The following is a 13,786-nucleotide window of genomic DNA, read 5'->3' on the forward strand; positions in this document are numbered from 1 at the left end:
TGAATGGAGCTTAATTGCAAACCACACCTGAACTGGAGAGTCATGTTGTCTCTGAAAGAAAGTGGCCATGTTTTTTTTTTTTTTGCACTGGACAACCCCTTTAAATCCATATACAGTGAGCTCCCCCTAGTTGACAGATTTTTACCATTTAAAATGCATGATTGAAAAACTTACTGGGGGAGATTTATCAAACATGGTGTAAAGTGAAACTGGCTCAGTTGCCCCTAGCAACCAATCAGATTCCACCTTTCATTCCTCACAGACTCTTTGGAAAATGAAAGGTGGAATCTGATTGGTTGCTAGGGGCAACTGAGCCAGTGTCACTTTACACCATGTTTGATAAATCTCCCCACTATTTACACTTTGTTGGTGGTGTATTTTCTAAATTTCTACATTACTGTAATTTTTATACCAGAGAAATCCTGGAATCTTGCAGTTTGTATTACCAAGCCTCATAATAATCTTCTATAGAGATCCGGAGCCATTTTATTATTATCACAGGCAAGATGGCAGTGGAGGGTAGCAAATCTATGGACACAGATCACCTGCTTCAGAGGTTTACTGTATATCAAGGGGCGTCTTTCAGTTCTAATACATATAGGATAGCTGCCAGTCCTAATATAAACCATATATACACCTCTTCCACCTCTGGCAGTGTTTTATCTTCCTAATAAGAAAAAAGGATCAGGCAGCTGGAATCCAATATGTCTGATCCTTTTCTCCCCAATCATCTGCCATGCTATCTATCTGAAAATTACGGGAATACTTTCCTTCAGTTGGGTCATGTGATCTCACGGTGACCCCCTGGAAGTTACATGTGCTTCTGGTATGACACTGTAATTTGTTGACAGTTTTCCTTAAAAACAGTGCCACCTTAAAGGGGAACTCCGGCGAATAATAATCAACTGGTGTCAGAAAGTTATGCAGATTTGTAATTTACTTGTATTTAAAACGTCCTCCAGTACTTCTCGGCTGCTGTATGTCCTACAGGACGTGGTGTCTTCTTTCTAGTCTGATACAGTCCACTCTGCTGCCACCTCTGTCCCTGTCAGGATTCACTGTCCAGAGCAGGAAAGTTTTTCTATAGGGATTTGCTACTGCTCTGGACAGTTCCTGACAGGGACAGAAGTGGCAGCAGAGAGCACTGTGTCAGATTGGAGAGAACACACCACTTCCTGCAGGGCATACAGCAGCTGAGAAGTACTGAAAGACTTGAGATTTTTAGATAAAAGTAATTTACAAATCTGTATAACTGTTGATTTGAAAGATTTTTTTTTCTGGAGTTCCCCTTTAAGGCCGAATAAGGAGGTCATTCCTGTTTACAGGATACATTAAAAACGAGTAGTTATATATATCTATATAGTTATATATCTGATCTGAGCAAAACCATGAACAGGAAACCAGTGTAAACATCCTTTAAGCTCATCTCCACCAAGCACCCACTGTGTACACAGGGCTGGGAGGGGGAAGCATATCTCATGTATGTTTGGGCTGTGAATTATTCAGAAATATTCCTCACGCTTCCACAGTGAAGATAACGGAGATCCATAATTCATGTAAGATTACCCAGATTGCATTGAGGAGTGTTTACTCCAAATACATAGTTCGGAAATAAAAAAAATTGTTAAATTTTTATTATAAACTCTTCATCAAAACCAACCTATAGGAATCTGCTGGCATCTTGTATGCCTTGTAGGATAAAGGAGATTATATATGTTTGCAGTCCCTGCTGGTTCAGCACTTTGTGAAACCAATGATGTTCTGTATTCTAGGTCCTGTCTGTACAGTATTCTAATTTGGAACCTAAAAAATTTACCATATATTATTGAATGTAAAGTCAGCTGTCCACTGACAGATGTAAGGCAATATAAAGGGCAGCACTCCATTTGGCTGATGTGTATATATATATATATATATATATATATAATTTTTTTATTATTATTAAAGATTTTTTTTTTGGGAAACGGAGGTTTCCCCATTTTTCTTCATACACCAAAACATCAAAAATACAAAAGGTACAATGAGAACATTGGCATGAAAAAAGAATATATGCAGTCAATCAGTAGATCTAACTGATCAGCGATAGAGATGAGCGAGCCTTGAGCATGCTCGAGTCGATCAGAACCTGAACTTTCGGCATTTGATTAGCGGTGGCTGCTGAAGTTGGATAAAGCCCTAAGGCTATGTGGAAAACATGGATATAGTCATTGGCTGTATCCATGTTTTCCAGACAACCTTAGAGCTTTATCCAAGTTCAGCAGCCACAGCTAATCAAATGCTGAACGATCGGGTTCGGATCGACTCGAACCCAAACCCGGTTCACTCTTCTCTAATAAGCGATTGTCCGTGTTCATGTCCATCCATTATGGAATATCCTGTTCCCAAAAGAATCCCAGAAGTGCATATTGCACAGATCTCTAAGTATAACATATAAATATACCACAAAGAGCTACAACCGGTACCTTCAAAACCCCCCAAAAAAAGAGAAAAAGAAAAAAAGGAAAGTCCTTGCGCCACAGGGAGAGACAGTAAGTAGTCTCCAAAAAAATTGGTCTCCAAACACAACCACTTGCCAGGGAGGGAAGTCAGACAACCACACCATCCCCTACCTGGAATGGTGTATTACGTTTCAGAGAGGATTAATGAGTCATGGAAGGTCTGCCACCGCATCCAGCCATTTGGTTGAGAAAGATTTGTCTGGGATATCTACAACATTCCCATAATATTCTACTCGGCAGCCCCGGAGTATCCACCTACCTTCCCCATATACGTTCAAATTCAGCTACATTTTCTCTTGAGATATACACTCCTTCCTAGTCTGATTAAATAATTCATTTTGTTTATAAATTCTGGAAGCGTTGGAGGGTCAGGTTGGATCCATCGAGAGGCAATTACCTTGCGAGCCTGATATCGCTAAGATAGCCATCTCTTCCATATTGGGAAATTGGAACACCCCTAAATTATCTAATGTGAATGGGGGGGGGCTTTGAAAGCCATATTGAATTTCACGCTACCTGATCCTCATGTGTAGAGGGAGGTAAAGGAAACCAGAGTCATTTTTTTTTACATTTTTCCATCCTTCTTTTGTCTTTTTAATAGCAATACCTTGTGAAATATGGATGGGTGAAACCTGTCAATTGGGAGGAGCAAGCCTTTGGAGACATTCCCGAACTGGACCAAGCCCCACAAGATGTTTCTCAGCTCATGTCCGAGGGGGAATCAGCAGAACGGACAATTTTTCCATCTCCCATTAAGACTGACGTTAGACCAGATTTCTCAGAGTCCTTGAAAAAATTTCAAGAAGCCAATGGACTGAACGCAACTGGAATCCTGGACACCCCGACCAAGCTGGCCATGAACAAGCCTCGCTGCGGAGTTCCCGATATAAAGGCGCCATCAAAACGGAAAAATGGAACTCTCAGTCTCTTGGCAACAAATGAAACTTCTTACGACTCCTCGAATCCTGGAAGCTCTCGAGGGAAGAGGAGCATTTTATCCAAACTGGTCGACCACTTTAGAAGAAAACGGGACAACACGGAAGCGGTGGAAAATGTGAATTCAATGAGTTTTTCCAAGAGGACACTGAAGTGGAAGCTGATGGGAGAAGGGTACAGCATGCAGTTGACTATTGAACAACAGAGGAGAATACTCAACATGGCTTTCCGCATGTGGAGTGAGGTCATCCCGCTACAGTTCGAAGAGGACCTCACGGGAGGAGACATAGACATTAGAGTCGGCTTTGGCACAGGCAAGTTATATCTCTTCCTCTTTGATATTACATATAGAATAAGTTCTATTGGCCCTATTCATACCATGTCCAAGTTTTGCGTCAGGATATTGGCTAAAACATATGCTGATGTATACCTTGCAAACTCATATCAGGCCCAATGAGGATAATGTGTTCCAAGTGACTATGCTTGACCCATATACCAAACATATACTTTATTTGTGTGGGCCCAAATGGACAAAAACAGTATACTTTTGGGAAATGGACCAAACATAGTCACTCTCAGACTACAATCAGTCCATTAACCTTAATGGTGAGTATGTGAGTATGCTACATACGCAAACGTGATGTCGATGGAGCCCAAGGCTGCCGAGATCAGATATTTTCTAGAACATTTATTAGAGAAATTAGAGGATCGTTTTTAAGGTCATTTTCTCCTATCAATTTGTAATTGGTAGGAGTTCAGAAATATTTGGCACTCACTGGACCACTGCAACCACTTCACCGCAGTACTGATACAAGAAGTGCAGCTGTGCCTTGGGCTGCTCCATTCAAGTGAACAATGAGCAGCAGAACCAGACACGTATCGTGGAGAGGTGTGCTACTGTAGGTTTTGTTCGGCATATTAATAGGAGTTTCCAAGTTAGACCCCCACCAATTCTTAAGGAGAATCCCTGCTAGGTAATGTATGGTGCAAGGGCTGCAAGGACATCGGTAACAATGTCCCTGCAGCCCTCGCGTAACGATCATCGGGCCCTGATATAGGCCCAGTTTACATCATTGATCGGCCTGTGGAATAGGGCCCTTAGTAGGGATGGTCCAAACCTGCCGAGGTTTGGGTTCATACGAACCCGGACTCTCGGCAATGATTCCCGCTGTCTTAAACCTCTGTGCAGAGGGTGGATTCAGCGGGAGGACCGCCTGAAAAACCGAGATACAGCCACAGCCATAGGCTGTTTCCCAGTTTTCCAGGCAGTCCTCCCGCTTTATCCACCCTCTCCACGGAGGTGGAAGACAGCGGGAATCATTGCTGAGAGTCTGGGAAAACATGGATCCAGCCTATGGCCTATGGCCATATCCATGTTTTCCAACTTCTTTAGCCACTGGTAGTCAAAGGCAGAGAGTTTGTGTTTGGATGAAGCTGAGCGTGCTCAAGGTTCGCCCATCTCTAATAAAGAAGTATGGCTTGAAGGCTACCCTGACTCTTCATCTTCTCTGCTCTCAGCATATTGCCAGTTTGCATCCATGATGTGACATTGATAAGTATTGATCCACATCATAGGTCAATGTGGTCGACAGAATGCTGGATCGGCACCTTTGCAAAGAGTGCAAACAAGTTTATACAGTTATCCTATGACATCTAGAGGTAGCCATACACGTTCAATAGCTGGCAGACAACTATAAATCTAGACCTCCCTATGCACATAAATGCTTCATATGGCCACATGTTCATGTGTCCTCTATGGAGATGCGAGGAAAGTCACAGCCAGATAGTACTGGTGGTGGCTAATGTCAGCTAGAACAGTAAAGTTTATGAGGTGCCTCCCGACTCTTCTGCAATCGGTGATGTTGGGGAGGAAAGAAGGGTTGGACATGAGAAATTTTACTTGTCCAAACTTTCTTTCACTCTAACATCATCTGTCGGAGTTGGAAGGCCCCCATACATTTTAGAATGTTGGCCAATGGTTCTTACCCTAGACCCAATCCAAAATTTACATCCTAAATCTGATCAATGAAAATGTTAAAATGGTAAAACATATGTTTCCAAATTGGCGATCACATTGTATTATTTTACAGGCCAGCACCTTGGTTGCTCCCAAGCATTCGATGGTGTCGGGCAGCAGTTTGCACATGCCTGGTATCTGGGTGACATTCATTTTGATGACGATGAACATTTTGTGGGTCCGAGCAGCGAGCAAGGAATCAGCCTCTTAAAGGTAAGTCCAGGAGGATCCATGTTGTTTAACCGTGGATGAGATTGATGGATGTTCTTGGAAAAGGTGACCAAACTGACCGAATCCTTGTATCGTAGAGTAGTAGAAGGTTATACAGGAGATGAGGCATTTTAAAGGAGTGGGGGGGGCAGGGGTAACTATTACGGGAAGGGGATGGGCAATAAAAAAGACTCTAACCTTACCTGTTCCCATGCCTATGTTGTGCCACATGACCAGGCTCCCAGCCCCATCTTCATCTTCTCCCGGGTTCTGGGTATGTCACGACTCGGCTGAAACGTCACAAGTGGGTGGGATTTAGCTAGCTCAGCCAATCAGGGACTGCAGCGGTGTCCCGCCCCAGTCACTGACTGGCTGAGCAGGGTATCTTTCAGCTGGGTCATGACGTAGCCGGAGCGGAGCTAAGAAGACAGGCGGCGGGGTGCAGGAGCGGGACACGGTGCATATGACTTCTTTTTTATGTTCCCCCACCCCTAGCCCAAAATATTTTTGTTGCCCGCGCCAGACTTCTATTTTTTTTTTTTTTTTTTGCCCAACCCACCTTCCTACCCAACCCTCCCTCCCTATTGTGAGGGAGAGGAGGACCAAAAAAAAAATTCTACTTTAATATCTTGAATTTGTTCTTTTCCTAGGTCGCCGTCCATGAAATTGGACATGCTCTGGGTCTACCCCATATCAATCGCATAGGATCAGTGATGCAGCCAAATTATATACCACAGGGGAAGCATTTTGAGCTCGACTGGGAAGACCGAAAAACTGTTCAGAAAAAATATGGTAATGGTATATGCTGTCTCAAGGGGCCTATACACCTTCAATTGTTTGTGGCCTTCCTGATTCCTCCATACTGCACATTCGGTTTGGCCTTTTGGCAGAATTCATGGCTTGAGTCAACTTTTCCATAATGTATTTGGAGACCTTCGAGACACTTTATGTAGTTCAAGAGCTAACATGTCTGTCACCAGCTTCCATTAGCTTATTGGTGTACCCTGACACTTTTGGCCCCAGTAGGAAATCTATGGGTCATCACCAACCATGTGCCATTTGCAGTACTGTTATCTTCTTATGTAGCAGAGGTAACCTTGGACCTCCTCTAGTTCAAGGACCTCTGTACCCACTGTAGCTATACCTCGATTCCTCTAGCCAACAAGTAACCTTTGACCTCCTTGAGTACATAACCCCATCACCCCTGTAACCACTGTAGCTATACCTCGATTCCTCTAGCCAACAAGTAGTCTCTTCATAGACAGTGTTCTTCTGGACTCAAGCTACAATGGATCTTCTACAAATATAGTCCATGGATTGGCTGATCTGTCTGTCTCCCACTAGGTGCCTGTGATGGAAGTTTTAGCACTATTTTCGATTGGGTGAGGAAGGAACGTAACGTACGCGGGGAAGTTTTCTACAGGTTCAACACCTACTTCTTCAAGACGGGCTGGTACTGGATGTATGAAAACAAAAGCAACAGAACTAGGTTTGGAGACCCTCTTCCCATCAAGACAGGCTGGAAAGGTCTTCCGGAAAACAACATCGATGCCTATGTTCATGTCTGGACTTGGAACATGGATGCACAATATTTCTTTAAAGGTAGGAAACCTTACATACTACTCACTGTTGGCTTCTTTGTATTCGAGAACTTACCTAATTTGGCTCCTTTTCTCTTTGGAAGGTACTCAAGTTTGGCGATATGACCCCGAGAAAGACATGGCGTATACTGAAGACTGGAAAAAGAATAAATATCCTCAGCTTATTTCGGACACCTTTCCAGGAGCCCCAATTCCTGTGGACGCAGCTTTCTTTGACAAGAAGGATAGACTGATATACTTCTTCAGAGGAAACAACGTAAGTAATATAATCTATAGAACACCCTACATATACTGCTATACTACCCTACATACACTGATATATGTTTATTACCAACATTTACAGGCATCCTATTGCTTTTTGCACTATTTTCAGTGACAACCGGTCCCCTATTCTAATAGGGCATGTGGAAAGCACAGTAGAGGGATTAAAGGGGGGGTTGATTCTCTTCGAGGGACAATGGACTTCTAGTGATAGGTGGGGATCCTAGTTATCAGACCCTGTCTGATCCACAGTGTGTTCATGCCCTATAAACCTCAGGCTATGTTCTCACTCCATCATTTTCTACTGTTTTAGCTGCAGGAGGATATGTTTCCACAAAGTTTTTTTCAGCCATTTCTGAGTGGGATTCGATTTTCAGCCATTTTTGCCCTTTTCCCAATATTTTTATGGCAGTTTTTTCGGCCTTGTTTTTATCGTTTTTTTTCTTCTTCATTTCTTTTTAAGCTACAGCAAAATCCATTGGCCAAAAAACGGTTCATTTAATTTAAGTTGTATTTTATGCCATTCCATTCATGACATTGCCAGTTAAATAGGGATAAAAAAAAACTGCCCAAAAAGGGTCGAAGGCGTAATTTTTAACAGGTGTAAAACTGAAAAAAAAACTGTTTGTTTTTTTCAGCCAAAAAAGGTCTGTTTTATGGGTGAAAGGCTGGGTAGGCTGGGTAACCAAAAATAGCCAAAGAATTATGCAGTTTGGCTAACTCCAATTGACTTGGGAGTTGTGTAAAGTTGAGTAAACGCCAAAAGCTACATAAACAGCAACTCGCACACTTCATCTGTTTTTGGCCTCCCAACCACCTCCGGCACCAGCAAATAGGCCGAAGGGGGGCGAGAAGCCATCTTCCCAAGATGGGGAACCTTCCAATATTTCCAATTCGAGCACAGATATCTAACTCCAACCATTTGTTCCAGGTAACCGCCTTTAGTATAGAGAAGAACAAGGTGAGCGATAACTTTCCAAAAAGGATAATTGAGGTCTTCCCAGCGGTGGACCCTACGGACCATCCGGTTGGACACATTGATGCTGTCTACTACTCCTACACCCACCAGGCCACATACTTTATCAAAGACAGTTACTACTGGAAAATGGTAAAAGACCAGGACAGACAAGCCAACGCGTCACTGCCAGTGAACGGACTATGGCCCCGGAAGAAGATTAACTCTAAGTGGTACGATATCTGTGATGTCCACCCATCTGTCCTCTTCAATACGACATAGGCCAGGGAGCTTTCCCGCTTGGTCCATTAGTTAAAGGGTAAAAAAAAAAATGTTACAACGCAGTGTTTATTATTGCATTCCAGCCTCCTCCGACGCTTCTCTATAGGACTGCTGCTAAGGAACTTCAAGGGTTCCTCCAAATCTGCTGAGTAATAGGACACAACGTTCTATAGGAAATAGTAACTGTAACCGTATACAAAGTGTGTACAACCCACCGCTTCACATCTTCTTCTCTTTATTTGCTTCATATAATATAAAAGTCTGAATAGAGAGACAGGGTGGCTTATCGTAGGTCGCTGTTCGTTGTCTGTATGACCTACTGGAGTTCAGTGCATCTTAGTAGGAGGCCGTAGTGGGATATAGAGGACATAGAAGGATGTGGTGCATATATATATGTAATCAATGACATGTTAAAGGCAAGCAAATTCTATATAAAAGCCCATTTAGTGCCCCCATGACAACACTTCTTTCCCTGCACCCAAGATCAGTGCATGGCGGGGAGGGGTTGGGTTGCGTTTTAAAAAAAAATTCTCTTACCTATAGCTAGGGGGTGATGGCCATCATCCTATCATGGTATAAGGACATCATGGAGTGGGAATTTTGTATTCTAGACTAGAGGACTCAACCCATCTTGTATTATATGAACATGTAATACTACATTTCCCCTCTAGAGCTCACTGCAGGGAAAACAAGTGGCTGTAATACTACATTTCCCCTCTAGTGGCCACTGCAGGGAAAACGAGTGGCTGGCTGCAAGGTCGATTATTTGATTAAGCAACTTTAACTGGATGGCCATGTTAGAGGAATCAATATTATTATTTACCCTTGATCACCCTAGACCACCAGGTATACTAGGCCGTAACAGTTAGAGTGGTATTAGACGGGCCGATGGGGGCCCGATAATAAATGTAAACGAGCGCTCTTTTACTGGGCCTATTACTGAACCTATATTAACGATCAACTGATGACAACGATCATCGGCTGATCGTTGTCTTTATTACATAGAACGATAATCGGCCGAATCGGGCCGATTCGGACGATTATCGTTCCGTGTAATAGTACCCTTACTCTAGACCCCCTGAGGTCTCACAAACCTCTAAACCACCCTGTACATGATACAGTAAGTTGGAAACTTGTAAAACTGAGCCTTATAGGAGGTGTAGGGTGGGTACTGGAATATTGCCCTTATATGACCTGAATCTGAAAACCTCCATCCACATCAATGTCCAGTTCCCAAAACATTTAAAGTGACGTTGACACCCATGGTGATTTTGTTTCAATGTCATTGTAACCTTCAGAATGGGCTATGTATAGAACTTGTTGGTGTTTTCCTTTAATGATCCTGTCTGTTAGAGAAATGACGCAAGCATAGCTATTGATAGACATGTATTTTTGTTGTTTGGTTTTTTTTGGCTGAAAATAGGAAACCTGTCATGCTAAAAGGGCAGTCTTAGTTCCCAGCAGCATGTTATAGAGCAGGAGGAGCCGTGTAGATTGATATATAGCTCTGTGGGGAAAGATTTAGTATAACTTGTAAACGTCTGCTCATTCTGGCCTTATGAGTCCAGTGGGAGGTTCTAATCAGTGACTGACGGCTCTCTATGCATAATCGTAGGGAAAGGCTGTCAATCATGGGGTGGGACCGCCCACTAGACTCCTAAGCCCAGAGTAAGCAGGGATTTCAATTAATATGTAATAAAATCACGTTACTAAATCATGTTAAAGGGGTACTACAGCGAGAAAAAAAAATGTTCAAATCAAATGGAAAGTTATATAGATTAGTAATTTACTTCTATTAAGAGCTCAAATCTTATCAGCTGCTGTATGCCCTGCAGGAAGTGGTGTATTCTTTCCAGTCTGACACAGTGCTCTCTGCTGCCACCTCTGTCCATGTCAGGAACTGTCCAGAGCAGGACAGGGTTTCTATGGGGATTTGTTACTGCTCTGGACAGTTTCTGACACGGACAGAGGTGGCAGCAGAGAGCACTGTGTCAGACTGGAAAGAATCCACCACTTCCTGCAGGACATACAGCAGCTGATAAGTACTGGAAGACTGGAGATTTTTAAATTGAAGTAAATTACAAATCTCTATAACTTTCTGACACCAGTTGACTTGAAAGTAAAAATAAATTGGCCGGAGTACTCCTTTAAACAAAACTATACATTAATCTGTTCCTTCCGCTCTCTAACATGATGCCAAATAATTCAGACTGCATTTTTAGGGTGACTGGTTCCCCTTAAGGGAGATTTCTTAGAAGAAAAGGACTTTGTGCAGATGTGAATTACCATCCACATCAATAGGCACATATATATATATATATATATATATATATATATATATATCTGCCAATAGTATTCTAGACTATTAGGATATTAGGATGTGAATATTGACGTGAATGGTGACAGACAACCAAAGGGAGAGATTTATCAAACATTGTGCAGAGGAACAGAGCTGCAGTTGCCCATAGCAACCAATCAGATTTCACCTTTCCTTTTAGCAGTTGCCCATAGCATCCAATCAGATTCCACCTTTCATTTTAGCAGTTGCCCTTAGCAACCAATCAGATTCCACCTTTCATTTTAGCAGTTGCACTTAGCAACCAATCAGATTTCACCTTTCATTATAGCAGTTGCCCATAGCAACCAATCAGATTTCACCTTTCATTTAAGCAGTTGCCCATAGCAACCAATTAGATTTCAGCTTTCCTTTTAGCAGTTGCCCATAGCAACCAATCAGATTCTAGTTTTCATTTTACAGAGGCCTTTTCAAAAATGAAAAAAGCAATCTGATTGGTTGCTATGGGCAACATCTTCACTCTCCCTTTGCACAATGTTTGATAAATCTCCCCCAATGTCTTTATGATGACACAGATAGAAACAAGGAAGTGTTGTCATAGGGACATATCAGCACAACCCTGGGGCTATGTACCTGTATTTCTCCTGGTTGATCTCCTTATTGTTAACTCTTGGAATCATAGCGGTGATCGTTTTGCTGCTATGAAAGGTTAGTAGGTATGTATAAGACCCTATAACATTATATTTATTTAACCCTTTTCTCTCCCTATTTATGTTATTGCATATTTCCTGGACTGTAAGACAAGTATATTGCTTGTTATAGACCTGCACATCAATAGTTAAGACCATATACCAGGGGTAGGGAACCCTGGCTCTCCAGCTGTTGCAAAACTACAACTCCCATCATGCCTGGACAGCCAAAGCTAAAGCTTTGGCTGTCCAGGCATGATGGGAGTTGTAGTTTTGCAACAGCTGGAGAGCCAAGGTTCCCTACCCCTGCCATATACTGACAAGACACAGCATGACTGCACGTGTCGCTCTGACGCTATATTCACTATCATGATAAGATTCTTGTTACATCTTAAGCTATAAGTTGTGATACAGTATAAGTTTCCAACCATGTGAATAAAAGGAGATTCACTGTCCGTCATGGCTGTTTTATTATGTGGATCTGTGGGGTGTCTGCGGATTACATTGCAGATTTTGACATCCGAATTGGTCAACGGGGACAAGGCACAAGATATCCAAAGCCGATCCGATCTTGCAGATAGGAGCTCGATTGCACGGCCTATTACACAGCTCGGTAATCGTGCAGGAATGACTGCATCAATGATCGCTGGATCGTTTCCTGTATGTACCAAGACCTATTACATGGGGTAATGGGTAGACAATGGCTAATGATTTTTAACCCTTTAAGGACAGAGCCCAAAATGCCCTTAAATTACCTTTTTATTAAAGTATTGTATTGCCCCCCAAAAGTTATACAAATCACCAATATACACTTATTACGGGAAATGCTTATACAGTGCTTTTTTCCCCTGCACTTACTACTGCATCAAGGCTTCACTTCCTGGATAACATGGGGATGTCACTTCCTGGATAACATGGTGATGTCACGACCCGACTCCCAGAGCTGTGTGGGCTGTGGCTGCTGGAGAGGATAATGGCAGGGGGATGCTCAGTGTCCCTCCAGTGCCCTGTGTCCCTCAGTGTCCCCCTGCCATCATCCTCTCCAGCAGCCACAGTTCGCACAGCTCTGGGAGTCGGGTCGTGACATCACCATTTTATCCAGGAAGTGACATCACCATGTTATCCAGGAAGTGAAGCCTTGATGCAGCAGTAAGTGCAGGGGGAAAAAAGCACTTTATAAGCATTTCCTGTATAGTGTATATTGGTGATTTATATAAGTTTTGGTGTGCATTACAATACTTTAATAAAAACTTTCGCTGGACTTCACCTTTAAGGACCGGGACAATTTACAGTTGTGCATTTTCGGTTTTTCCTCCTCACCTTCTAAGAGCTATAGCTCTTTTATTTTTCCATCTACAGGGTCATATGAGGGCTTGTTTTTTTCAGGAACAGGGGTACTTTGTGATGGCCTCTTTTAGGGTAAATTCACACGGGTGGATCTGCCAGGAGTCCCACGCACGAAATCCGCAGCTTATCCGCAATACACGTATTATTTTTATTATTATTAATATGTGTATTGCGGATTAGCTGCAGATTTCGTGCGTGAGACTCCCGGCTGATCCGCCCGTGTGAATTTACCCTTAATCCACCATAACATGTATGACAGAACCCCCAAAATATTATTTATGGGGTGAAATTGGGGGAAAAAAACCACAATTCTGTACATTTTGGGGGGATTCCATGTACACGTAATGCACTCTACGGTAAAACTGACATTATATATTTATTCTATAGGTCAGTCTGAATACAGTGATATGCAGTCTTTTATCTAATGTTTTACTATTTTTATTAACAGTAAAACTTTTTTTTTTGCAAATAGGTGTGATTACAATGGGCCTATTGTGACTCTTATAGCGCTTTTATTTTTTTACGTACGGGGTGTCATTTTTTGCGCCATGATCTCTAGTTTTTATTAGTACCTTATTTGTGTAGATCAGATGTATTGATCAATTTTTATAATTTTTTTTTAAAAATAAAATGTAATCATCAAAAAAATCATCAATTTGGCTTTTTTTTACCGCTTTTTGTTTACGCAGTTCAC

The 13,786-nt window shown here is 42.3% G+C and overlaps 1 protein-coding gene across 2 annotated transcripts in view; it reads left to right on the forward strand.

Moving 5' to 3' along the window:
* Window positions 1-10,155, forward strand: part of LOC138772694 (matrix metalloproteinase-21-like) — a 29,378-nt gene extending 19,223 nt beyond the window's left edge. For both annotated transcript variants that reach the window (XM_069953276.1, XM_069953285.1), the window contains exons 3-8: window positions 3,100-3,748; window positions 5,525-5,664; window positions 6,312-6,453; window positions 7,006-7,263; window positions 7,346-7,518; window positions 8,455-10,155. In XM_069953276.1, coding sequence (XP_069809377.1) covers window positions 3,100-3,748; window positions 5,525-5,664; window positions 6,312-6,453; window positions 7,006-7,263; window positions 7,346-7,518; window positions 8,455-8,760 — 1,668 coding nt within the window. In that variant the 3' untranslated portion in view covers window positions 8,761-10,155. The remainder of the gene's footprint in view (window positions 1-3,099; window positions 3,749-5,524; window positions 5,665-6,311; window positions 6,454-7,005; window positions 7,264-7,345; window positions 7,519-8,454) is intronic.
* The last annotated feature ends 3,631 nt before the right edge of the window (window positions 10,156-13,786 follow it).

Source organism: Dendropsophus ebraccatus, chromosome 1 (genome assembly GCF_027789765.1).
Source record: "Dendropsophus ebraccatus isolate aDenEbr1 chromosome 1, aDenEbr1.pat, whole genome shotgun sequence".
Lineage (NCBI taxonomy): Eukaryota > Metazoa > Chordata > Amphibia > Anura > Hylidae > Dendropsophus > Dendropsophus ebraccatus.